At 47.9% G+C, this 27,324-nt stretch overlaps 1 protein-coding gene across 2 annotated transcripts; it reads right to left on the bottom strand.

The window, feature by feature from the left end:
• Window positions 1–422: 422 nt before the first annotated feature.
• On the bottom strand, window positions 423–23,412 carry MAPK4 (mitogen-activated protein kinase 4). Of its 2 annotated transcripts, XM_061359377.1 has the most exons (6): window positions 23,252–23,412; window positions 22,042–22,733; window positions 12,957–13,101; window positions 7,033–7,194; window positions 4,781–4,982; window positions 423–2,805 (listed from the first exon to the last, which is right to left on the bottom strand). In XM_061359377.1, exons 2-6 carry the CDS (start codon window positions 22,585–22,587, stop codon window positions 2,118–2,120), a joined length of 1,743 nt encoding a protein of 580 aa, XP_061215361.1. In that variant the 5' UTR covers window positions 22,588–22,733; window positions 23,252–23,412; the 3' UTR covers window positions 423–2,117. The 2 variants fall into 2 exon arrangements, with proteins under 2 accessions (XP_061215361.1, XP_061215360.1); XM_061359376.1 differs by having other exon boundaries at window positions 22,042–23,412.
• Window positions 23,413–27,324: the final 3,912 nt, after the last annotated feature.

The following is a 27,324-nucleotide window of genomic DNA, read 5'->3' as shown; positions in this document are numbered from 1 at the left end:
ATCAGAAGCTGGGTGTTATCTGCGCCTTTCCTGTTTGGCGGCACAAAGCAATGAGACACAGCTGCTGCCACCTCCTCTCATGGCATACACTCACTTGAGCTCCGTTAATCCCATTTCCAGCCTTTCCTGGATGCTGCGGGGCATATGGTGAAGCTGAGCGGGACTGACCATGGGCAGTGAGTCGTGGGCTACTGGGGCTGGATCTGCATCCACTCCACTGCAGGGGTGGCTGCTCTTCAGCATCTGAATTTCTCCCACCACCAGTAAAAGTGCTGAGCTGAACCTGAGGTATATCAGTTATCTGCAACACACTTGAAACCAGCATCAGTTTGTCCTCTGATTCCCCTTTCTAAACCACAGTGGGGGACATCCAATGCTAGAACCAAAACCAGAGCCCAGTTTGCTTTCCACTACTGCCCTAGGACTTCCACCCTGTCCCATAAATGCAGCCAGCAGCCATCACACCTGTGCTGCTGATCAGCTGTGATAACTGCATTTGCATCAGCTAAAGAGAGGTCTGCTCAATAAGAAAAAGTTCTTGGGCTTGTCAATGCTTAGCACAAGCTTTCCTACAGCTAAACTTCTCCCTGATCCCACCAAGAACAGAAAGCAGGGTTAATATAGTAAATGCTGCTGTTAATTATGATCTGAGTCTCACAGGAGTTTTCTTCAGATCTCAGAACATTTAGTAGACTCCTTGTTAGAAGAGCAGAACTAATTCACATAGGAACAATAGTTAAATATGGACCTCGGAGTTACTAAATACAGGAGTTTCTCTTTTACAAATGAAAGCAGTGCTGCTGTGCTGGAGAGCACAGTGACATGATGGCAAGGAAAGCAGAGACTGGCTTTTATGACACTTATTTACAGATTTTCCATTTAAAAAACTGCTGGATTTGATTTAATATAAGTATAGAACTTTTCTTCCAAATACAAACTCTTGTTAGCTGATTATTAAGGTGCTCAGAAGTGTGGATGAAAGCAGAAGTTACAGTAGATCAGTTGTGGTTTCGTCTATTTACAAACCGCGCTCAGTTGCCTGCTGAAACTAGTATCTTCCAAAGGAGCTGGAAGCCAAGTGGCCAGTTACGAATCTACTGCCACAGGAACTGTTGTCTTCACACAGTCTCTGTCAGAAGGTAAAATAGTAGTACTTCCATTCATTTCTTATTAGCAAAGGGTGGGTGCCCTTGCTGAGTCTGTGTAGCTGGTGGTGCCAAGCAGCATCACACTGTCAGACACCCCATTTCTAGCTGTTCACTCCTGTCCAGACCTTACCACCAGAATTTGCTGGTCTGATGCGCAGCTGCCCGAGTGAGGGCTCACAGCACCAGGTTATTACACTGCAATGCATCATGTATGGAGCCTCCTAAGTACTCAGAGAGCTCAGATCTACCCCGTGCAACAGAAGGGAACATTTATGTGTGAGAAACCAAACAAGGAGAACGCACTTAGCAAAAAATCTTGTCTTCCCGTCAGAAAAAAATAAAAGTCCCAAGTGGCCCATATTTTGTAGGTCAAATTCCTTCCCCATTAACATTCTGAGTTATTTCCTGTCTGATGGCCAAAATCTACCTCTGGTTCAGTTCTCTGCTAACTGGCGGCTGACCACTGCCTGGCATTGCTTCTGTCCGTACAGTCTGTACGTGCATGGGTGCTTCAGAGGAGCTCAAAGTTTGCCGTTTTGCGGATCTGTCAAACCAGGAGGGTATCTGACCATAATGAAAATGCTGATTTTCGTCCTCATCATTTTAAGATGCTATAGAAAAAGAAAGGAAAATGAGTTGATATGACTCCTGTTTGTAAACTTACTATGTACTGTCATCTTCCCCATGTACATTTAAGTTTCAAACAGGTCCCAGAGATTGCAAGGCAAGAGTGTTAAGGCAGTATAAGAAACTCAGTATTTTATTCACACCTCTTGATTTCCTTAAAAGTATTTCTAAGGCATCAAAAGGGGCACATGGTTTGTGCTTGCCTTTTCAAAAAAAGGCATTCAGTGTAGTGTAAAAAACGGGTGCTCAACAACAGACGTAAGATGCTCACAGCCCCAGGCAATGGCCACACCATTAGAGAGGAACAAGGAGATGCATCGGGGTTTCCTGGGTGTGGGTTCCTCACCATCGATCTTTCTGGTACACCTCTGTTTGTACAATCTCATTGGGGTGCTCAGATATGCAGGCCCCATTGATGTCATTAAGCTTGCTGTCTGGAAGATCTTCAGGTTTTGTGCAAAGTTTCAGTGCCCTGGAGATGAAGACGTCCAAGTCAAACTCAGAGTCTTTTTTGCTGTTCACCTCCGTGGGTTCTTTGTGGAGGTGGTGAGGAGAAGATGGCAGGCTCTGTTCCTGAATCTCTGGAAGTGGACTGGGACACTCGAGACCCACCTGCGTGCTCTTCACCCACTGAGCAATCTCCAGGAAGAGGTTGGATGGTTCTTCTTCTAGTGACAGCTCAGCTGTGGGTGCTATGGCTGCTCTTTTCCAGTGGGATAAATCTAAAATCAGCTTGGGTTCTGAGTAGTGATGGGGCTTATTGTCTCTCCACAGCAATTTGTCCAAGTAGGAAGGTGACCCCACTTTGTAATCACATGATTTTCCACAATCGGCATCAAATACTCGGTCCATGGATGAGTGAGAGAGCTCCAAGAACCTCTCCGAGCTGCTTTGTGAGTATTTCCGTGGATCAACTTGTGCTTCCTCAGCAATGGATTCAGACCCTGCCCGAGGGTCCCGCTGAACATCATCCATGTCATGGTATTTATCGTGTCTCCATTCCAGGTCAGAGGAGAGGCTTATGTGATACCTGTGAAAAACATGCTGCTATTAGACATGCAGATGATGGCTTCATTAGAAACAGCACTGCTCAAACAGACATGCACCTTGCTGCTGCTATTTTTACTTTTTTTCTTGCTAGTATATTGCTTAACTACAGATCTCTAACTTCTTACTAGTATTAGAGATCTTTCTTTTGTGTGTTAAAACGGGGGGAGGGAAGTTTATTGAGAGTCTGAGATGGGACCAGTAGTAGGTATAAAGCCCCAACAACCAAACCAACAAGATCCTTCATTTAGGCCTTCATCATCTTCCCTCCATTTGGTATTAAAACATTATTAACAATGTTAATAATGAAACTGACCTTCAGCCCACAGATGAGTACTCTCAGTGTGAGAGCGCCTTATTTGTTGGCATAGAAGTAAAAAAGATGAGATTGTACATCACCATTTACTCTGACACTGAGATTGTACATTACCATTTACCCTAAATTGTGGACCAAGACCATCGCTGAAGGGCCACTTTCCAAAGTGACAACTTCTCTCATTAACTGCAATTACCTGATAACACCCATTCTTAAACATAGTTTTCAAAGTGACATTTAATTTACTGGTTCCTAACTGAGCTGCTTTTAAAAGACATATTATCCCAGTTATTTGGGCTCTGTGTCCCAGGAATGAAATGGTCTTCAGGTATCCCACAACAAACAGGTAGAAATTGCTTCCCATCTCTAAAACACTCAGCTTGTGTGGCAAAACTTAGGCCCCTATAGCAGATGTCACCAGCTGGGGTGGCAGGACCTACAGCCCAGGTCACAGCTTCTTGTGTCACACCAAGAAAACCAAGAGATAAAAAGGTGACCAGGTGACCTCCAGCAACTGATTTGCTGCTTTGGAGATTATAATGGAAGGGATTCTGGAGCTGTGGGTACACTGAAGACAGAAATCCTGAGAAAAGCTTCCAGCTTTCCTCTTACATCTGATTTACCTCATTGCCCCGCAGCCTCCACACTGATATGTGTTCATCAGGCAGAGAGATTAATAATAGTGAAGGCAAGGGATTTCTTTAGATTACTTTTTCAGTTCTGGTGAAATACGGTGGATTAAGAAGGTGACGAGATTTAATTGCTATTCAGAGAGCAACAATGCTGCAGACATCCTCAGCCAGCTCACCCCACTCAGCTGGAAAGAGCTGTATAGGAAAATGAACCTACTTAATTCTTAGCTGCTTATTCTGTCCTACCTGCTCTGGCACTGGGACTGGCCTAGTAACTGGGGTAATCATCTAGGGCATTCGAGGCCTCAGTTCAAGGCTTTGGTCTGCTCTAAACTTGCTGCCAGCAAACCATTTAAAACTCACGCAATTAAGAATACTTTAAAAGACCCCAGATCTGTAGCCTCTGAGGCTTATGAACCTTGAAAAGTGATTATATTCTGCTCCAAATCGGGCCCAGTCCCCAAAAGGTACAAGATACATTATTTTGTAACCAGTATTATCATAGAATCCCAGCCTGGTTTGTGTTGGAAGGGACATTAAAGTTCCTCCAGTTCCAACCCCCTGCCACTGGCAGGGACACCTTCCACTAGAGCAGCTTGCTTCAAGCCCCATCCAACCTAGCCTTGAACACTGCGAGGGCTGGGGCAGCCACAGCTTCTCTGGGCACCCTGTGCCAGGGACAGAGGACAGAGGGAAGAACCGTAACATCACTTCAACAGATGTAACTCAAATGAAGACAATATAGGCTGTGAATAAAAGCAAAAGCAGAAAGATAGTGACTGGGATGTGCACACTCAACATCTGCTCACTATGGATATCAGTGATGAACCTCTCATTGTCTTTAAAGAAAACATAAAGATGGCATAAAGAAGCAAAAGCAGGTGTCCTTTGTGGGTCTCGAACATATGTGATTGAACCTAGCCAAGAGCAGGTCAGAGGCTCACCAGTCAAGTTCTGCCTAAGTTGTGGAAGCCAGTATCTGGTCTGTGGCCCAGCCTTGGGTACCATACCTGTCCCAGTTAGACATCTGGCTCTGGTTGGCTTCCATGAGTAAAATATCATCAATCTCATCCTCAATCCGGAATGGATGCTGAGACACTGGTTCATCCTCGGGGCAGGAATACTGACTCATGTAAGGATGCTGCAGACCCATCTCAGCCGTTAATCGATCCATAGGGTTAAATGTCAGTATTTTCTCCAGAAAATCAATAGCTGTGAAGCAAAGAGAAACAAGCTCACTTAATTCCTCAAAAGCAATACCAGATTCCTTTCCAGGATAAGCCTTTTGAATCCCCCATAACAAATCCTTTTGAAGTAAGGAAGGAATTAAAGGTCACATGCTGTGTGCATCTAAAACAGGCACTTCTGTCCTTGAAGCATCCATCTTATTTGCCCCAGGAGCAGTGTCTTTGGAGTGGAGCAATCCCACATCCTGCAGGTGTCATTTTATCTAGCAAAGCCGAAAAATGACTGAGAACATCACACCTCCACAGCGCAGCATGTACTTGTTATACCCTGTCCTGTGATCCTGGGCCAGAACACTGAGCTCAAGGTCAAAAGATCTTTGCATGGTGTCGGGTTTGATTCTGTGCTCTCAGATTCATTTGACAAGCACACTGCGTTTCAGACAACTGATTTCACATCTCGTGCAGCTGAAGTGGGATTAGATTTAAAGTGCAACTTTTAGAAGTCTTTGGCATGACCAACACTATGAAATTATTTACCCTTTAATATTTAAAGAACTCCGAGTGCCTAAAATTACTTTCGAAAGACTCTGGAGCATGAACTCTTTTTACAATGATGAAGGAGGAAGTTAAGTGAAATTGAAATGACTAGAATTACATCTAAATATAGAGGGCTTGTTGTGAGTTCTTTGATGATACCTTTTACTGAGCTTATGTGGAAAGATCAAATCCTGTCATTAAAGAGGCTATTCAGTTGATTCTTGGTGAATGGAAAAAACCCTTTAGAGTTCAGGTAATACAAAGAGGAAAATGCCTTTCTTCAACTGCAACTGTGGATTGTACCTTCAGAAATATCCTCATTAAAGATGTGTGAATGGGACAGTTTCTTCAAGGACAAATAACGCTCAGCAGAAAGGCCAGGCCGTACCTATTGCCTCAGTGCTTAAACATTAACCGATATCCAATTGTCTCCCACAGGATTATTTCATTGCTTGGGCTAATTAAGTAGGAAGGAATCAAAAGTTTCATAAGGTCACCGACTGCGGGCAAGAAGCATGGAAGAACGATATATTACAATATATTACGGGTCAGAGAGGAAGGAAAATATCAATGAATTATATAAAGCGCACAGGTGACCTTTCTTCCCACAGTCACGACAGGGAATAAATCCATCTCTGCTTGCTGGAGGCTGACTCGGGTAACCCAGGCTGATGGCTATCACACTGCCAAGACCTGGTAGCACACGTCTTATAACCAGAAATTACGCCAATGAACATAAGCCAGGCTGGGTCTTGACGTCTTCCCAAAAGCAGGAGGCCAGGTCCACTACCCCAGTTGAAGCCCTGGAAGGAGGTCAGAAGAGTGGATGTGCCCTGATCCACACTGCTCAACTCTGGCTGCCACCCTGCAAGCTCTCACTGCCTGCAAAGCTGCTCCAGGCAAACGTTCAAGTCTGGAAGCCTGTGGTTTGCAGCCCCCTCACAACAAAACACTGCTGATTTCTACTTTTGTAAGCTTTATGCAAAGGAGGAAAGGGGCTGAAGTGGTGCTAAAGCACTGCAGGCTGCGACAGCCTGACGTGAGTAATGTCCAAGCCTTGAAGCACTTGGACGCTTTTGCTTGTAGCAACCATCTCACTGAGTTCAGATATTTGTGAAGTAAGTGAATTTATTCTCTTGTATTATACAATTGCATTCATGCAAAAAAGCACAGCAAGAAAATTAACAGGGCTTGAAAATAACCTCTAGAGTGAAGCCTCACAGATCAAGAAAAGGCACAGGAAGGCAAAGATGCAACTTGAAAGTATCTTGAAATAGTCTTGGAAGACTATTTTACCCATATTTCTGTAAGAGTTACCTGCAAGAAAGCTACTGCATCACCATTGCTGCCCTGCAGCCGCATCTTCCCTGGTGAGATGGCAAGCAGAACCCTGGTGGGGATAGCACTGGAGCCATGCACTGTAACCCCCCAGATATCTGAACCCTGTTCACCAGTGTTAATGCACGTGGCCTTAAGAGGACAATCCCTGTGACCCTCTGAGGAAACAGGTCTGCTGAAGCCAGCAGGCACTACAGTACCTTCACTGTCCACTTCAGGGAGCAGCTTACGCAGTGGCTTCCTCACTTCCCAGGTGCTGTTGATGAACGTGGGCATCACTTTGAGCAGCTCCTCTTTGTCCTCCTCATGGATAACTGGAATTGTCTCCAGAATAAGCTGCATCTGTTCCAGCTCGTGACCCCCTAAACGGGCAGAAAACAGGCAGAGAGGTAAGACACAGAAGTTAAACTGGGTGTGCATGGGTGTGGTATCACCTTCCTGAAATGAGCCACGTCACTGCAATGCTGCATCTCTGAGTCCCTCTCTGCACTGATGTTTTCCAGCATCAGCCACCACTATAAATGCAAGGAAAACATCCTAACCACCTTCTCATGAACCATGTGCAGTAATATCTCCAGGTGACTGTCCTGTTCCTCTGTTCCTATCCTTCTCCAGCATGAGAGCTCACCTTTTGGTTCTCCCTGTACACAGCAGCACATGGAGCAACCGCTCAGGTGAGTCCAAGGCAGAGCTTCAGGTGAGATGCCTCCATCTACACACACACAGGTTGTGGAGCCCACAAAGCCCCCATACCTCCTCTCCCATTCACCCTGGTGGACACCAGGGTCACCTCACTTTAAGGATTTAAGAGTTAACCTAGACAATTTGCCCCTTATCACCCTGAGGCTGTCAGGCAGAGCAGAAACTGTACCCAAACAAAATCACTGAGGTGGGAGCTATTACCCATTGCTGGGCTCCATCGTGTGTGATACGAGGAGATGAATACTTGCGCTAACAACAGCCTCAAAAATGACAACTTCTCCACCTCTAGTCTGCTCTGGGGAGACACCCCCCCTGCAGTCCTGGTCCAGCTCTGGGGGGAGCAACACTCTTTAAACGAATGCCAGTGCAACATTTGGGAGAGTACAAGGCTCTGATTGTGACAGTCCCCACAACTGCTATGAACAATCATGTACTTTTCATCCTTTTCCTTCAGGACATATTAATCCATAGCTACAAGTCAGTGAGAGGAAGAAGCAGCATTGTCAATGGAGCGAAGCAAACCATCTCATTAATGAATGTTAATCCCATTCTTTGATGCACTACTGGATGTGACCAACAGCTCAGCAGCTGATTTTCAGCCTTCTGTGTGTACAGAGAAGCAGCCTGGCAGAAATACCGAGTCACACTATTGATTTTGTGTCTGCCAGAAACACTGGTTATAAATATTCTGTCATTAGGGGCAGGACTATCCACTAAGACAGCAGGCTGGCTGGCGTGGACAAACCAATGTGGCTTTTTGGGCCACCAAGCCCCTGCTGTTCAAATTGTGAATTTGAGGTGGCTTCACTGGCGAGCAGCAACCGGATGATCTGCAGCAAGAGAAGTGAACCTCATTTATGGCACAGCACTTCTAACCAGTCTGCAGGGAGGGTGGAGAGCACAACCTACATGGGCTGGTGTGGACCATCACTGGCTTCACACCCTCAGGCGACTCCTTCCCTTTGGAGGTCCCTGGCATCTTGCAGGGGCTGCCCTTCCCAGCCCAGAGCTCCCTCTGGGTCTGCAGGAGGTTCCCAAACTCACATCCATAGAGCAGACCCCAAACACACACAACCCAGGGCAAGGGTACATCCAAATGTCAAGGTTGTGAAAGGGTTTCCATCCATCATGGCCTCATCACTCCAACAAGTTTTGGTTCAATGCAGTTGTGTGCATCCCAAACAGCAGAGCTCTAAGCCAGGACATGGCAATGAACTTAGACAACACCAAAGTAACACCAACATATTTTGAGCAAGATGCTCTAGTGGAAGGTGTCCCTGCCTGTGGCAGGGGGTTGGAATTGGATGAGCTTTAAGGTCCCTTTCAAACCAAACCATTCTGGGATTCTGTGACATTAGCAGAGCTGGTCACCATTGCACCACACATCCACCCAGAACAAAACCTCAGAAGATAGAGCAGTAGGAAAGGCGAAAAAAGACAGGGCGAAAAAAGACAGAGGAACACCCTCCCAAAAAATCAATCCTGGGCAAATTAATTAACTTTCCTACAGAATAACTAATTTTAGGTCATTTAGAGGTTCACAGCATGGCTCCAGGAGAAACTAAAGACAACCATCAAGAAACACTTTGTTGGTCAGGCTAATTCCCAAACTGTGATCAGAATCACAGTGTATTGAAAAACCCAAAGGCTTCATGGCTGTTCTCCTCTCAGTGCAGCTCCTGCCACTGCTCACTGAAGGTACGTGGCAGCCAAAAAGCACAGTGTTTAGTCACACAGAGAAGCTGCTAATGCAACACTAGAAGCCTTGAATTATGGCTCTCAGAAATCCAATTCTCCACCATTATCCTCTTATTTATGTAATTCCTAGGGACCTTCTGGAGGCATTAATTCCTGAGAAGAAAAACACAGACTACAAACAGAATAAACGTAATGTGCTGTCATTACCCGAGGAGAGAACAAGGAGCTCTGCATCACGTCTTGGAAAAGGGAACCCTTCCCTGGGCTTGCAGCCAAATCCTGGCTAAGCACCCAAGCCCTGCTAGTGAATTATCTAGGAGCAAGCACTGATCCCATGGGAAATGCCACCACGTCACCTCCTATCTCACGGTCACAGCCCCCCGGCCCCACTGGCAAACCCCACAGACACCTGCAAGGACAGGGTAGCTTTTCTTTTTCTCCCCGTTTTCTCTTGCCTGCACTGGTGAGGCTTTCAGATGCACTTCGGCAGCAGAGGGAGGAAAAATCACTAGAGGGAGCTGTAGCTGCTCAGCTGTGGATGCTGTTCCCTGTTCCCTATGCAGCTCGCGGTGGGGGAGCTCTCCAGAGAGCCAGATTTTAGCTGCTGGGGACAGGCTATGCTCCGTGAGCTTTGGATCAGTCACATTTCTTGTGGTCTCCCGGGTCAAAGCTGCTCCTGTCACCACACCACACAGCGAAGCAGCTGTGGAGAGGGCAAGGAGCCGGGGTCCCTCTTTGCTGGGTGTTCATTGACGTGTGGGAGAAAGAAAGCAGTGAGTGAAAGCTAGTAATGGATCACCTTAAGTTAACTACATTGCTTAAGCAGCCCCGACAGACTACTGAGTTAATTACATTGACTTATGCCAAGCAGTCGATTTAAGTTGTGCCACTGACGCATACTCAGAAAACAAATTTATCCAGTGAAAGGCAATTACTGGAGGTTTGCAACTTTCTGGGAACTACATCTCTCTTCTTTCCCACGGGGTGTTGCTGGTGATCCAGAACTCTCCAGAAGTCTCATCCTGCAGTGATGGGGGCTGTAACTGGCCTTGGGTAAACTCATTCACCCAAGCAAAGAGGAGGGAAACAAAAGGAAAGATGAACCTGTGCTGTCCTATGGGTATTCGCCAGTTTTAGTTGCTCTGAGTGGCTGGAGTTTATTCCCCTCCTCTTTGGACACCAGCAGATGAAAGATGGTACATGGCATGTGACACCACCATGAGCACCCTACCCATTGCCAGGCTCCCACCCCAGCTCTTCTTTACTTACTGGTGTAGGAGGAGACCAGGAAAATGGGGCACAGGGCCAGGACCTTCCCATAACAACTCTATGGACTATTTTTAAAGCAACCCAAAAGGAATATGTATTTTGAGCTCCGGTTTTGATCCCCACCCATTAACTCAGTATCCTGCCATCATCTGGGGGCTTATTAAGGGACGGCACAGGGCTGGAAAGCAGAGAAGCAGAGATGCTCGCAGCATGTGTCTGGCTGAGCCCAACCTGTGACCTGCCAAATCCCATCTCCTGATCTCTGACCTGCTGTGGACTCTCAGGAACCAAACTGCAAAGCAGGTTCCCATACGGCTGCTCTGGGGCACCTCACCTGGGCAGCCAGGACAGAACTGATGTGACCTGTACCCACGTGTAACACCAGCACAAGCACTTCAGCTGTCCTCCAGACACTTCTTGTATTGGAAAAATAAATATTTCTAAAGTCAGTTAATCTCATCTAATGCAGACAGCTAATAGAGGACAGATGAATCACATTCTGGAGCTGCCTTTGCCTCTGCCTTGACTTTAAGGATCAGTGTGTAGGTTGTAGGTATCTGGTGTCAGCCAATGTAAATTCTACCCCAGGGTCTACAAACAGCGAAAACACCAAGCTGAGTCAGGAGTCAAGCATGGCTTGAAATGCAAGGACAAAGATATATGGCTGCTATGGTGGGGATGGCTAGAGAAGGACCTAGACAACCCAGTCTTGTTTTGTTGTTTGACACAGGGAATGAGTATAGGAGAACAGAAATTGAGCCCAAAAGGATTTCCTTGGGGCTCCAGCTACATCCAGTTTAGTATGAGGCAGTGCACTGCTCTGGTTCAACTCCTGCAGGACCAGGACCATCTGTGCTGGGGTTTGCTTCTGCTGCTCTGGTTTACCTGGAGATAGCTCGGATTGAGTGCTCTGGACTGGCGGAGCTGAGGTGCCTGATGATGCCTGCAAAGGCATCGTCCAGTTTGCTCCCACCCAAAAAGCTCAGAGATTCTTCCACGTTGTAAACCATGGCTTGGCAAGGGGAGGCCCCTGGCAGAGCTGTCCCTGGAGCTCACCCATGTGTACTGTCTCCCAGCACCTGCACAGACAAATGGCACGTGGAGACACCCCCTCTCCTGGAATACATCCTGAAGACGCACCAGCAGCAGCCAGGTCTGACTGTTTTCATAACTGAAGTCCCTGGACTTGAAAATTCTGGGGAGGGGAGACCAAGGACACAAGGAAGGATGGAAAATGAGGCAGTTTTAATGACCTCTTCCAAATAATGCCGACTGCTTCATTTTCAGCTTTCACAAAAGAAATATGGAAGCTGGAGCATGGAGGGAGCAATGGAGCAGCTGCAATCAAGCACCAGCTGTGGAGCTGTGCAACACAGTGAAATATTTGTGAAGAAAATGTCCTTCTCCATTATTAATGGGCCTAATTATTTATTTACACAACTCTCTGAGCAGCTGCTCGCAGGACGCATTAGACCTTGTCATTCACAGCACTAACGGGCGATGGAGAGACAGGCGAGAAGGAGGGCTGCTGCAGACCCCAGGCATGGGAGCGATGTGGTCGGCAAGCAGCGAGTGGCTGCTTAATCCCCAGACACGTCTCCACGTCCAGCCTGGGCAGCACAGCTTTGCTCTTGACAGCAGCACTTGCATTAAATCAAGATTTGCTTCTCAAGAACATCAGAGCTGAGCTTCAAATGCTGCACTGATAATTATGCTCTCATTGGCAGTGCTGTCTTTGTCTTCTTTTCTTTGCACTGCACCTTTACAACTCCAATACCTGCTTATAAGGAAATCCTGAAAATTGTTGCATATGGGTAGTGGCATTAAAATGTCTTCCTTCAAAGAAAAGAGATACCTTGAGGACACCAACCACAATTCAGATCCATGGCTTAGAGTACAAACCTCTTGGGACAGGCTCACATTATATCCCATCCTGTACTCTACCCTATATTACCTTTTAGCATCCTCCATCCCAACAAATGCTCCTACTTTTGTCTCATCAGAATTGCTAATTGTTTGGCTTTTACCTTTGGCAGCAGACTATCCCTGCCCAACAAGGCTTAGCACAACAGCACTGTCAACCCCAGCCAGACTCAGGCACCCCACCAGCTGGTGGCTTTCCTCTGGGGCCATCATACCAATACCAACGGGTGTCCTTGCCAGGCAAGCACAAGAAAATGGAGTGAAAATCAACTCTTCTCCATCCCCAGGGGCCCGCCTGCATCAGGGAAGTCTGTACCAATCAAGGGACCCTCTAACAGAGGCTGTGCAAGTGATGTTTTTTCTGAAGGCAACTCCATGTTAACAACTGTGGGATCCCTGTAGTGATGCTACAAGTACTGCCTTAGCTGGAAGGAGAGGGGAATTACCTCTGCCCTGCTAGGAAGGCTTAGAACTGGGTAGCAGGGAGAGACGGATAAAACAAAAATGAATTAACAGGGAGGCAGAAACCTACCAGCAAAGAGCATCCTTCCCGTCAGCATCTCGGCAAGGATGCAGCCGGCTGCCCACATGTCGATGGCTTTGGTGTAGTTGTTTGGTGAGAGGAGGAGCCGGGGGGAGCGGTACCATTTTGTCACTAAGCCTTCAGAAAGGTAACCCTGTAATAGCAGAGACAGAGATGTCAGGAGCCTTGCAGCAACCATGCTGACACCATGGCCACACCATCAGATCCTACAAAACCTGCCCACCGCCCCTGTGCTGCACCTAAGGCAGGCTGTGGCTGTGTATCTGGCAGAAAGCAAGACATGAGACATCCACCACAGGAAACAAGATGTTTCACTCCTCCAGGAGACAAAGCACTTGCAGCTCCCCTAAAACTTGTTTTCTGTTTGTCACCATGGGATTGAAGCAACTTTTGCAAAGAACAGATGTCTTGAATAGCACAGATTTGCAGATCATACCTGCAAAAGTTATTTCAGGTCACTGTTAAGAGGACTTAGATGTATTATATAAATCTCAGTTTCATCATCTGAGGCATTTTGGAAGTTAAGCATGTTATTTCAGTACTTTGCTGGGTCCCAGCTGTAATCCAGCAGCATGTGAAGGAAGCCCTTCCCAGCTCAGTACCACAAGCACAGTGCTTAGACTTCCAAATGTCACCAGTTTGCAAACTTTTGCTTATTCCATCTCTAGTTAATCCCACATCTACAGTCCCTCCATAGCTACCTAAACCACTGGTAACAGCAAGCTGCATATCGTTGACTTCCCACAGATCCAACTCCAAACACTGATGCTAAAAATTCATAAGGGCAGGAACTCCTAGGGGAGACCATGCAAGAGAAGGCACCCATGGGTAAGTCCAGCAAGCACCAGGGGACACACAAGACCAGAGCAGAGGTGGCTTAAAGGACTTCCAAGTGGGCAGCACCCAGAGGATGTGCTCAGCAGGATCTGGTCTCTCACAGAACCCAGGCTTCCTTGGAATGCTGCTATAGCAAACGCCACTTGGGTTTGGGGCACATGCTGTGAACTGCAGATGAGCCTCTTCAGCATCTCACAGGGGTGAGATGTGGGACCTTGTGATAAGGAGGAAAACAAGGGAATGGGCAGAGAAATGGATTTAGGGAGGAACATCACTACTGCATGGAAGGAAAGCCTTCTGGATGAACAGATGTCTTTAAAGCATCGCCAAGCGGGTAACAGCCCCACAAGGGCACTTAGCCAAGACTCTTGAAATTAAGACACCATGGGATAAGTGGGAAAGCCCTTTCGAGGATTAGCTAGCTGATGCCGAGCGAGGAAACCCTGTCATTTCTGCACCAAGCCTGAGTGTTGCCTAATACATCACCTCCCTCCCTCACTGCCCAGCTCCTGCAGACCCTGCATTGCAGCTGGGTGGCATGGGGCAGGTCATCTTCTCTGTCCTACTTTGCTTACAGTAGGATGTTTTGCTGGGATGCCTAACCTGCTTTTAAAGGAGATGCCCTCAGCAGCACCCCATGGGACAAAGACCAAGCGCTGTCACCTCCTGGACCTCAGCCTTCCAGTTCCTGAGTTCACCCAGGAGATTCAAGACAAGTGCCAAGCGCTCAGCAGCTCCCGCTGGAATCAAGGGGATGTGTTCAATCCTGCAAATAACACTGGCACCGTGAGGGATGTCCCGTCGCCCCCCGCTTCACCCACCAGCCAAGCTCCGGATGCATGCCGCGGATGGGCATGAATAGTTATTTCACCAGGATAATGCCAGAATATTCCTAGTGCTATTTTCTACATTAAATATAATGCATTAAAAGAACGAAATAGATTGAAAAGCACTTGTAGAAGTAGAAAAGACAAACTAAAATTAAATTATAAATTTAAATTGCATTTAAATATGAAGCACTTGGAGAGTATCTAAATGCAATGACAGCATGAATACAGTTCACATAAAAACTCAGTTAAAAACTCCATCCTAGCTGATTTAATTCACAAACTGTTTTCAGCTGCGATACAACTGTGGATGCAGTTATGCCATGTAACATCTCCTAGCATGTTACAGGATGCATCTCTCAACCTAAACACGAGAGCAGTGCACCATCACAAACAGTACAAGGTTCATAACGCTCCTCTTCCCCCAATGCAGGTTTTTGCTCCCATTTCCAAATGCGCAAGTCATCAAGCTTTTAATCATAAAGGGTTTGCTTTTAAAAGAACATTTTAATTTTGGTCTTCTTGAGATAAATTGTAATGAAGACTGATGAGCTGAGAAGTTTCATTTAATGCCATTACATTTTTGTTAATGCTGCTGAATCAGAACCAGCACAAAAGCCCCCAGGCATTAACTGATCAGACCGCCACTCTTCAGCTACTGCAGTTATTCCAAACAATGCTGATACTTATTGGAAAATCCTAAGAATGAATGAATTTTGGGGATAATGATCCCAGGCAATTCATAGCAATAGCAAATTCTTCCCTTTTGCAGAAAAGGAATTCTACTCTCCTTACAGATTTAACACTTGGTTCATACATTTCTTTTCTCTGACAAGATGGATTTGAGTTCTTGGGGCATGTAGAGCATGCAAAATGTATGAGGAATATACTGCAAATATCAATATGTTAGAATAAGCCAAACCTTTTTTCCCCCAGGCATCTCTCATGTATTGCAGAAAATTCCCTACAAAAACTCATCCAATATTATGGACACATCAACCCCTCCCCTGCTGTGTGAGGTTACTGGTGGCAGTTAATTAGCAGCACTTCTCATTGTGCTTCCCTCTTCTGTCACCCATCACCATGTCTTCGACTTCCGTCCCCTGTTTTCCTCACTGGGTCATCCATGACCAAGCCAAGGAAGGACTCATGGAGAGGCACAACTACATGAACTAGACTGGTGCATCGATCCCTCCTTGCTTTCCATGGCATTCTGCTGCTGTGCTCTGGGTTATCCCTCTTCTTTCCCAGGAGGAAAATAGTGGGAAGGGATGATGGGAGGTTTGAAGATTAAGACTTTACTGATCTGGCCTGAGGTTTTCTAGTGGGAGCAGCTGGGGTTGCTGCCACAGCATTCCAGTCCTGGGCAGCTTATACATCCCCAACGCCTATGTCTGCTCTGCCTCTATGGTGGCTAAAAACATGTGCTATGTGTTTACTTTTATAAAATACACAGAATAAGTTGCTGCCCTGGAGGACGTAACTACAGCCCTGTGGACTATCAAGTCCTCAGGAGAAATACCACCACAGCTGCGGCAGCCGAGATCATGCAGTAACTGGCACAGCCACAGGATGGGTAAGGATCCACCTAAACCTAGGTTAGGTATGGGCTTGGCTCTTACCCATGGTGCCAAGACTTATATGAGGACAGGAGCCATGCCAGGATGCAGGGCCTGAGCACTTCCAGCCATCCCCTATACAGGGTATGGGCTTTAGCACAAGAATTTCACCATTTATGTGTATTCAACCAGACAGACAGACCAAGAACAGGAGCATGTTAATTAGTTCTAATTAAAATGGAACATACGTCTTCATGACAATATCCTGTGGATTCAGCACAGCCCCGTCTGAACTGAAGAACTCCCGGAACCTCTTTAAAACTCAATATAATGGAGTCAATTTGAAAACAGAAGTAGCTTCAAGTCCAAGGTTTGCTCTCAAGCCCTCCCATATTTTGGGGTGGTTTTTTTGCCATTTTCAAGTACCGTTTTCCTGCTTCTCCTTTGCTCCTAGAGCATGTGTAGGCATGCTCAGCAATCTATAAAGGTGATGAATTCACTACAGGTAGGATAAACATCAAGTCGCATTCAACAGCACCAATGAGAAACTGAAAAGCAAAACAACAAAGAATATTTCTTTCTAATCTTTACACAACACAGATTTTGTGTGTCACTTGTAGCATCAGAAGGGAAAACTGTTTCAGGTGGGTACTGCTGCATTCCAGCATTGCACTGGTCATGGCACGCTGGACCACCTGTATCCCAAGAGCACCATGGGAACCTGGCACAGCATGGCAGTACATGGGGAGCACAGCAAGATCCCCCAGTTCTCCGAAACAACCATCATCCAAGGCCAGAGCTCCTCCTTGGAGCTGGAGGCCTTCTTGAGGATCCCACCTCCTGCAGACCAGGCACCCTCTAACACTGTAGCCCAAAGCTTCTCCTGAGAGTATTTCACATCAAAATCCATCTTCCTGCACTCAAAAAGCCGCAGACCAGGCACCCACAAACTGTAAATCCAGCAGGATTCAGGCACAGCCTGTGTATTCACACCTCCATCCACAGCAGCAGGCAGGATTTCTGTAGCTGCACCAGGAGCTGGGTCAATTCCTCCTGCAGATGGCTTAAGTGCCAAGGTATGGGGACTCAAAATAGCAACAACCCCAAGCTTTTGTAATGATCCTGGTGCAGCAGTGGGCTGCTGGCTCTGCACAGCATGGTTCTTAACCTTATATTTTAAAAGGCAGGTAGGGCAGATCTAGGAGGAGCTGAGAAAGAAGCCGGATTTGCAAGAACATTGTTCCATAATAAAATAATAAAACTGGCATTGTGCACAGTTCCAGCAACGTGACGTGTGTTCTCATGGTTTAGGGATGACAGAGCACATTTATTTCAGGACTACACAATGTTTCGTGCTTCATCAGAGGACAGAGAAGGAGAACAACCGAGCTAGGGTCACAGCGGGGAGGCTTGGTGCTGCCTGCACAGGGCCACAGGCAACTGCCGGGGGGCTGGACATGGAGGGTGGTCCTCTCCGGGCTGAGTACGGACCAATATCCACATCCTCCTCTCCTTTGAAGACCTCCTCATGATGCCCCACCTGGGAATTCCATTGTTTTACTGGATGAACTGGAAGCTATTAAGTTTGCAATGTCCAGCAAGTACAAAACAAAGGGAGGACTTCAAAGGTTTGAAGATGTTCTGGAAACTATTTACCATGAGATCGCCCCCTAAAAGTGCTGCTGCACCCTCCTTAGCATGGAATTTCTGCCAATTAATTCTGTAATTAACGTTGCCATTAAAGGCAAAGGGAGAGAGGCAGCCCCATTCAGATGCCCCCAAGCGCTTTGAGGAACCAGGCAGAGCCCCCATATCCCCATAAGAGGTAATACGACTATTTTGTACAACATGGGCAGGCTCAGGAGTGCCCCACTTCACTGTCCTGTCACTTGAGTAAAGGAGATTTAGCAAGTCTTTGTGTCCCCATATAATAGCAGGCATTTCTGCTGTCTTCTCCAGCCATCTCTGACCAGAACTGGGCACTATGAGACATGGAATGCACGATCAGGGCAGTCTGCCCTCCAAAATTATTCTGAAGTCTACACATTCATTGATATTTATCCCAACTCTTAATTCTTGACTTTGCTATCTCCCTGCTTTCCCATCCCTCCTGCCTGCCATGAGCTGAGGATGCTCAAGAGAGGAGAGCATCTCACATTTGCACCCCTTTCCCTCCCACATTTGGGGCAGATCACATGGGGATATTTATTAGGCATAAGAGCAGAGGTGGCTGGCTGGCTGGATGGATGGATGGGCAGCTAAGCATACCCAGGCAGTCTCTGAAGAAATGCAAGACAGAGGGAGCATTGCAGAGCACTCCCATGGCAAAGGTGAGATGCTTCGTTCAGCAAGGAGGTGGTTAATGACAACGGAAATGCTCAGCTTTGCCTGTTTTGCACATTAATAAGGACCCTGTGGAGGTTGTATCTGCCCCTTCAACTCCAACACTCCTCTGCTCACCATTTGGGCACCAAGTCACATGGCAAAGCATTCAGACCACAAACAGCAGGGACTGAGGAAAAAGGGATTAACATGGAGATGTTCTACAGCGATAAACAGCAGGATTAGTAACTCCTAGGTAAGAAGGAGTTACTCCTTTTTACTCCTAGGTTGAAAGAAGAGAAAGGAGCTTGCATGGCTGGATGGCGACAGCATCAGATAAGAGACAGAATGGCTGACATACAGGATCATCTCCTGCTAGACCTGATATTCTGTGCCCTAAAGAGATGCTTGCAAGTTCATAAGCACCCAGGTTGCTTAGAAACGTGTTTATGTGATACAGGGCTAAAATTTAAGCCGACAGGTCTAAGCAGCCTGTGAAGGTGCAGACCCAGATCTGGCTGTGACTTTGGCAGCCTGAAATTCATCTCGTCTCTTATGAGGAGGTTTGGAAACAACAGATGCACATGTGCTGCTCTTAACTCATGAAGAAAGGGATCTGAGCAGCAAACACCAGCCAAATGGTGGGAGAAACACAGGTGAAGCTGCTCTGCTTCAAAGCTGGTGTGGGCCAGCACCCTGCAGTGGTCCAGGGCATCTCCCAGAGCTGAAGAGCTCCCCCTTTCCCACCAAATCATCCTCAGTAAACGGCTGCCTGCTGCAAGCCATGTAAACAAGGCACATTGCCAAGTAAGGGCTATTATTTAAGTGGTATATGTATTTCTAAACTGTTTTCAAAACTCTGCTTGGTTTGGGATTTGAGAAGCATCAGGGCAGAAAAGTTGTGACCTTTTAGACAAATAACATTACACAGCCTGAGATTTTTTGGTTTTAGCAGAAGCCAGATACCAGTCCAAGCACATTCCACATACAAAGCATCCTAAAGGAAAAAAAAATCCAAGTGCTTAAGACAACCCTTCCTCGCCACAAAGACTTGAAAGAAGACATTATGCTAGAGTTATGCACTGCCTTCAGAGGTTTGGATCTGATAGGTCTTTACAGTAATTAATTACCCAGGGAGAAGGATTTCACATGATTTTGGCCAGCTCTGCATTAGCACTTGCTGTGCTACCAAATTAGCACTTGCTTTAGCACCAAAACTGGGCTGTGAGGATCTCTGTTATCCTCAATGCTGGCTGGCAGTGGTGTGGAGGCTCAGCAGCTTCACAGAGGACCAGTGATGCTCTGGTCCTTTCCCTCTTGCTGATGCTTTCTGCGAAAGCACAGACCAAGGAGATTATAAATCTGTATGAGCCCCTCAGGAAGGCGGAGGTTGAAAGAGAAATATAGAAAGAGATTTATTTGTTTGAGTCATCTGAGAAGAGATGGAGATTCAAGGTGTGAATGACCCAAGCCCTCTTGTCAGACCTTTGCAGCAACCATCACCTGACAGCAAACACAGTCCTCCCCATCACCAGAATTTACAGGTAACTGACATCATTTGTGGTGCTGGGTGCTCACTGCTGCTGCTATTTTCAGCTCTGCTCTGGAGTGCTACCCAGCCCTCCCTGCACAGTGGGGATCTGCAGGTTTGTTTGCAGTGATGCTCCAGTGGGAGGAATCAGAGGATGCTCATGCAATGGCATCTTGCTAAGTTACATCCCACCACAGAGCCACAGCCCTTGACAGATCTTTCCCACTGCACTGGCTTTTATTAAGGTGACACAGAATTGCTTAGAAATAACAATAGTTCTGCAGCACAGACAGATGACTCTTACCCTCATCCTTGTGTCTGACAAGATGATGGTCCTTAAATCAATGACTTTCTGACTCATGAAGCACTGCCTTGTTTGCAGAGTTTTTTCTCCAGGAGTTTCCCTCCCTTGGGAAAAGCCTCTGAATGCATTTGACTTTAAAAAAACAGAAACCACACACTTAAGAAGCCAGAAGCCTCTTCCTTAGCTGGGTAATAAATAACCAGTGAGGAAGGGAGCATGGGGCAGGAAGCAGTGACAAAGACCCTGCTCTCAATCCTGATGTCTCTTGCAACCTTCTTCCTTTTCCCTAGGCTCTGTTTCCACCCAAACCCCAGATTTAAAACCAGATCAGGGCTCAGCTTCAGGATCACAAGATAAGAAAGACTATCTGAACCATCCTTTTCCCTACCCTCTTTCCTGCCTGCCCACACAAAGCAACAGTGCCCAAATGAGAGCCATGCTGGGGAGGTAAATGCAAAGTGCATTTAAACCTCAACACAAGCACAACAGCAGGTCCATGGCGGATACCAGACTCATCCACACAAAGATCTAGCTTAAGAAAACAGATGTTACCTTATCTCATAATACCAAATAGCAACTTTAACCAGATAGCAGCTGCACCTGCAGCATCACATCTGCTGGCACAGCCCATTTCCTTTCTCCCAGCAGCACGCAGATCCACGACCTGATGAGGCATCCACTGCACTTCTCCGGTGCTCAAAAGCTCCAGCCTGGAGTGCAACCCACACTAAACATCTGCAACTCCCTTCAAAACCCATTAGCATCAGGACCGTGTTACAGAGACTTGTGACCCTTTTTCCTCACCTCCCTCCCTCCCACACTGCCTGCCTGTTGTCAGCACAGCCACTGCTCCCACCTTGAGCTGCTCCAACAGTGAAGCCACTGTGAGCTGGTCCCAGCTCCAGCCTCCCTTTCTGGAGGGCAAAGGAGAGCCTGGGGAAAGCCCAGCACGTGCGGGGTGACAGCTCCCTACCCAGCCCCATGTCTTAAGAGAGGGCAACACATCCAGGGCTACCCCACCACGTGGTTTCACTGCAGGAGACTGCACACTGGATTGAATTTATTAGAGGAAAAGTGCAGCTCCTTTAACACCTGCATGTTTGCCTGAGTATAGAACTGAGCATCGCCCTGTGTCCAGCTTTGGGGCAACAGCACAAGAGGGACGTGGAGCTGCTGGAGCGAGGCCAGAGGAGGCCATGGAGATGCTGCGAGGGCTGGAGCAGCTCTGCTCTGGAGCCAGGCTGAGAGAGCTGGGCTGGGTCAGCCTGGAGAAGAGAAGGCTCCTGAAGGGGAGACCTTAGAGCAGCTCCAGTGCCTAAAGGGGCTGCAGGAAACCTGGAGAGGGGCCTGGGACAAGGGCCTGTAGGGACAGGCCAAGGGGAATGGCTTGAACCTGCCCGAGGGGAGACTGAGCTGAGCTCTTAGGCAGAAGCTCTTCCCTGTGAGGGTGCTGAGGCGCTGGCACAGGGTGCCCAGAGAAGCTGTGGCTGCCCCACCCCTGGCAATGTTCAAGGCCAGGTTGGAAACAGGGTCTTGGAGCAAGTTGCTCTAGTGGAAGGGGTCCCTGCCCGTGGCAGGGGTTGGAACTTGACAAGCTTTAGAGTCCCTTCCAACACAAACCAGTCTGGGATTCTGATTCTATAACACCTCCTGTGCCAGCCAGCAGCTCACTGAACAATCTGGCACTGCCTACCTTGTGCGAGTAATGCTGATCCACAATCCTGGCCAGCCCGAAGTCTCCGATCTTCAGCACCAGGTCCTCTGTGCTGATGAAAATATTGGCCGGCTTGAGGTCGCGGTGGAGGACGTTGGCCGAGTGGATGTACTTGAGCCCGCGCAGCAGCTGGTACATGAAGAGCTTGGCATGCTCCTCGGCGAGCTTCCCCTGCTCCAGCAGGCGCGCCAAGTCTGTCTCCATGTACTCCTGGACGATGTACACCATGTTGAACTTGAAGAAATCCCCACGCAGGCAGGCGCCCTTGGGGCCCAGCACCTCGTACACTTTCACGATGTTGTCGTGGTCCAGGCGGCGGATGATCTTGATCTCACGGAAGGCGTGCTTCATGCTGCGCGCATCGCTGATGGTGATCTTCTTCACCGCCACTTTGCGGCAGCTCTTGCTGTCGAGGGCTGACAGCACCAGCCCGTTAGCCCCGAAGCCTAAGGGCCGGAAATTAATGAAGCGACAGCCCAGGTCGTATCCGTACATGCTGGCGATGCAGTCACACTTCTCTGCCATCGCGGGATCCGTCCTCTTGCGGCTCTTTCTCCTTCACTTGAACAACTGGGAGAGTCAGAGGGCTTCCAGATCACAAATGTGGTTTGAAATCAAGCGCCTCATTATTACTTACAGATTCTTGGAGGGATCTTGCTGTGAGCCCATTGCTTCAAGATGACACGCGGACGCAGTGAAAATAGATGCGAGCACACACAGACACAAACAAAATGTTTTAAACTGGGTAGAAGAGACTTCGAAGCAGCAAAACAAAGTTTATCTTTCTTGAGACTAAAAGAAACCAGCACTGCTACATTTTCCAGCCACTTTCTTGGTTTCCTTCTCTGATGTCCCCAAGATGATGTCAAAGCACAGGGCTGGAGGTGCAGCCAGATGCCTGGCCCCACATCCCCAGTGTCTCAGTGCTAGAGCGGCCAGGCAGCCCAGCCATGGGGCAGAGCCCAGAGCAGCCCCACGGCCCCTCTGCTGCCCCAAACCCTCCCTTCCCACAAGTTTTGACAGTGTTTTCCCCACCAGTGAAGTGCATCCAGGCACTGGCCGGGGTCCCCAGTGGTCAGCAAAGCTTCACCCTTCTCATCGCTCCCTTTTTGGTATAGGCAGACCTCATCTTCCCCATCAGCTGATAGAAATCTCAATGGAAGCAAATGTTTTGCAGACCAAAACTCACTTTATCGGCTGCATTCAGCACAGCAGGCTTCCATGTTTGCAGTTCCAACACCTTCCCCTTCTATGTCTTTTGTGGGTGAAGCCAAGTGTCATCAGATCTTTACAGCTTCATGGAATTCTCTGCCCTGCACAGCCTGGTTATCTCTCTGTAGGTCTCAGCCCCATTCCTGGAAGAAAAGAGGACATGGATTCATTTGACACCAGCACTGCCTAGTAATGGCTTGCTGAAGGTGTGAGCAAAACTGTGACCTTTCAGAGACTCATTAGTTATCCCCTCCAGAAGCACACACAATTACCAGCATGTTACAGATGGTTAATCCTTCCTTTTCGATTGGTGATTCGCAGAAAACTCTAGCTCTTCCTTTCGCCTTTGCCGTTCAGTTTTCATTTTAATCTGTCTGAAACTGTTATGGAGTGATATGCACAGGCTGCATGGAGTGCTGTGTCTCTGACTGCCCATTTAAACCCCATCACAAAGACAGCAGCAGCCCATGAGGCTACAAACCCTGGGAGCAGAGAGGACTACAGAGTTTTTTGGCTTACAGCAGTCAAAACTGGTGTGCAAAAGCAGCAGTGCCACCCTGTGTGGGTTTGCAAAGAGCCCTAAAGACTGGCTGTGAGGGTGGGACACCCCCTGAACTTGGGTCTGGCAGCAAACCTCAGCAGCAGCCTGGGGATGCCGCTGGCTCTGTGCTTGTGGTCACTGGGAGCTGCCAAGCCCTTCCCTCATGCAGCAAACCATTTAGTGCCTTAGGGAGATGCTTGGCATTGCTCAGCCTGGGGTGCACGCACAGCACATAACAGCTTTTCCCTTTTTGGATGTGCAGGGGGTGGAGAGCATCCTTGTTAAGACAGACGGAAGAAGGTGTCCCTGCCCATGGCAGGGGGTTGGAACTGGATGAGCTTTAAGGTCCCTTCAACCCAAACCAGCCTGGGATTCTGCTCCCCAAAACACCCTGACACCTCATTTTGCATCACCACATGGAGTCTGGTGTCCTGTGCTGCCCACCAAGGGGACCACCAGGTCCTTCAGAACCTGGAGATACTTGCAGCTGCATGACAATGCCTCTAACTTTGCATAGAGATGCCCCAGATTACCAGCACTGCTCAGAGGGGAGGAAATAAAATTATCATGGATCTGCTCCTATTGTGTTCCTCATGCCAGAATAATGCCTCTGTTGGAGCCCTTTATCACCAGAGCTGCTCCATTACCCTGGCCATAAGTTCACAGCACGGTCCTTCAGTCTGCACCCCCCCAGCATCAGCATTGCCTCACTTCTGCTCTCTGGCAGAAGTCACCCATGAAGTAATCATAAGGAAAATATCAAATGCTGAGCCTTGTTTCAATCTGCATCCTTCAATCATTGAAGATTGAAGAGAAATGTAACACTTGAGGCCAGAATGGAGCATGTATTTGAAGAGGGAACTGGCTAATGGTTAAAATAAAAGATGTATGGACCATATGATGGCTGGGAGGGATGTAGGCTGGGTAGGGATACCCTCCAAGGAGCATCTGCCAGCAGTTACCAAACAGTTTGGCAAACACTGCTTGCTCCTGTAGTTGGAAACAAAAATAATTACAGCCTCTCTTCAATCCAGCAATTATCTAATGATGGCTTTTGCATGCAAAGATTGAACAGAGAAAACTGCTCTTGCTATTACAAGTGGGGCAACGCACAGCCAGAGAAATGCCTTGGTCTATAGTCAAACAGAGGGAAAAAAATAAGGATGAGAAACAAGGAGTGAAGGGGGAAAGGGAGGTAAATAAATTCCAAGGCTCTGGAAGGACAGCAGGAAAGAGAAGCCTGTGCAGGAAGGTTACCTCTGCATTGCAACCCATGTGCATGGCCAAGGAAAGGGAGCATGAGTCACTTAAACCCCAAGAAGGCAGTGGAGGATTTGAGTACCACAGGATGGCTTACGGGCAGGCAGCAACAAGAGGGCTGCAAGAGGTACATCTGGGCAACATATTCTCCTTGTGGTGCCTAGTCTGAGTTTCCTAAGCCTGTGCTGGAGACCTCAGTGTCTGCACAGGTCTCCTGGATGTCTGAGGAGGGAAAAACACCAAGGAAAGTAGCAAAAATTTCCTAGTGGCAAAAAGGGAACTCTGAGAGGTAGGAGTTGGGCCAACATGCTTCTACACAGTGCCACATCGGGTTTAAGATCCACCTCTACGTCTCACCTCTCAGCACCGTCATCAGAACACAAGATGCTTCCCAGCTTTTTGGCACTATGAACCAAACTCCCCAGGGTTGCTGAGACCAGGTAGGGCTGGATGGGAGGTGGTGCTGGCTTCCACACTGAACTTCTTGGCTTATTCTACATGCAATGGAAGGAAACCAAGTTTTGCCTTGTCAGCTTAATTATTAATAATTACTACAGTTCTAGAAGCACTGAAAAGGAAAATGCAAAGCATGAGACTAAAAGGGAGGAAAGAGCCCCATTTTATCATATGAGCAAAGTGATGGCCTTCATGGTGCTCCTGGCTACATCTCAGTCCCTGATGAGTGATGACCCTGCAGCCTGCAATTAGAGGGCCCAGGCAGAATCACCCCTAAAAGCATGGCCCCAGAGGATTCAGGCTATGTTCCTGCCCTTGCTGTCATGGCTGGGTCGCTCTCATTGAACCACCCAGGGAAAAGCTGGTGGTGAATACGGGGACGTGCACCACGGCTGAGAGACCAGCAGGGAACATGCTCCCACAGGAGCAGTGCTAACCAAGTGGGAGTTCCAGGATTCACCATCAGCAATCCCAGTATTTTCCTCTTCTCTTCTTGGGTCTCTATGTCTATTGCAATGAAAAAGTATTATTTCAGTGGCCTAATGAAAATAGCTGCTTAGACCAACAGCGGTCGTAAAACCAGCAGTGATGCTCTCTGGCAACCGATGATGGAAACTGTGGTCTGTTTTCATGGAACTACAAACCAGACTCCCAAGGGCTTTTCAAGCTGATGGATCCGCTTGAGAAACCAAATTCAATGGGAGCTTCAGGGCAAAATGCAGAAGACAGCCAACAGGTCCTGAAGCACAACAGAGGATCAGGAGCAAACATTAATGCAATCTATGGTTACACCAAGATGGCATTTGGGGAAAATAAATCTGAGTCGTTTATATTGGTGAAGTCACCCCAATCTCACGCTCATGTGCTCAATATTGGGTTTTGTTGGAGTGTTGGAAGACAGCAGAACAGAAAGGGACAGTAGTTTTAAAAGATTTGAGTGCTAACTTTATTCCCATCCCATTTCCCACCTCCTATCCATCCTAGTTTAAGGCTAGGAAAGCTTTGGGGAACTTTCAGAAAGCACATACCAAAATTGTTCTCTGTTGGAAAATTCTCCTGTTCTGCAGGCCATAAATCCCATCCATTTAATAAATATGAGTGAGGTCAAACTCATCATTGAAACATGCAGCATGGACAGAGGGAATCTGAGCAGAGCAGAGCCACCACGATGCCCTTGCTCCAATCACCCAGCCCTTCAGTTGCCTGGACATGGCCAGGAGACCAGGGAAGGGACACAGTTGCTTATAAAGAGAACTATACAAGCAAAGTGGTAATAAAACAAACTGATCAAATACAAGCACAAACACAGGCTGGGGAAGAGGGGATGGAGCAGACCTGCGGAGAAGGACTTGGGGTGTTGGGTGAGGAGAAGCTCTCCACGACCTGGCTTCAGTGAGCACTTGAGCCCAGAACCCCCCTGTGTGCTGGGCTGCACCCCCAGAGCGTGAGCAGCAGCTCAGGGAGGGGATCCTGCCCCTCTGCTGTGCTCTGGGGAGACCCCCCCTGCAGTCCTGATCCAGCTCTGGGGCAGCAGCACAAGAGGGACGTGGAGCTGTTGGAGCGAGGCCAGAGGAGGCCATGGAGATGCTGCGAGGGCTGGAGCAGCTCTGCTCTGGAGCCAGGCTGAGAGAGCTGGGCTGTGGCAGCCTGGAGAAGAGAAGGCTCCTGAAGGGGAGACCTTAGAGCAGCTCCAGTGCCTAAAGGGGATGCAGGAAAGCTGGAGAGGGGCTTGGGACAAGGGCCTGTAGGGACAGGCCAAGGGGAATGGCTTGAACCTGCCAGAGGGGAGACTG

Source organism: Neopsephotus bourkii, unplaced genomic scaffold, assembly GCF_033783945.1.
Source record: "Neopsephotus bourkii isolate Nb327-2 ecotype Australia unplaced genomic scaffold, CSIRO-AGI_Nbou_v1 NB_972, whole genome shotgun sequence".
Classification (NCBI taxonomy): Eukaryota; Metazoa; Chordata; class Aves; order Psittaciformes; family Psittacidae; genus Neopsephotus; species Neopsephotus bourkii.
The sequence above is the reverse complement of the archived record's forward strand: the minus strand, read 5'-3'. Positions and strand labels throughout refer to the sequence as shown.

Excerpts from the sequence above, each read along its gene's own strand:
- MAPK4 (XM_061359376.1), bottom strand. The coding sequence starts at position 22,587 with ATGGCAGAGAAGTGTGACTGCATCGCCAGCATGTACGGATACGACCTG. Across the intron at positions 13,102-22,041 it reads ATCAGCATTACTCGCACAAG|GGTTACCTTTCTGAAGGCTT; the intron begins GTAGGCAGTGCC and ends CTGCTATTACAG. Across the intron at positions 7,195-12,956 it reads GGGAAGGATGCTCTTTGCTG|GGGGTCACGAGCTGGAACAG; the intron begins GTAGGTTTCTGC and ends CTGCCCGTTTAG.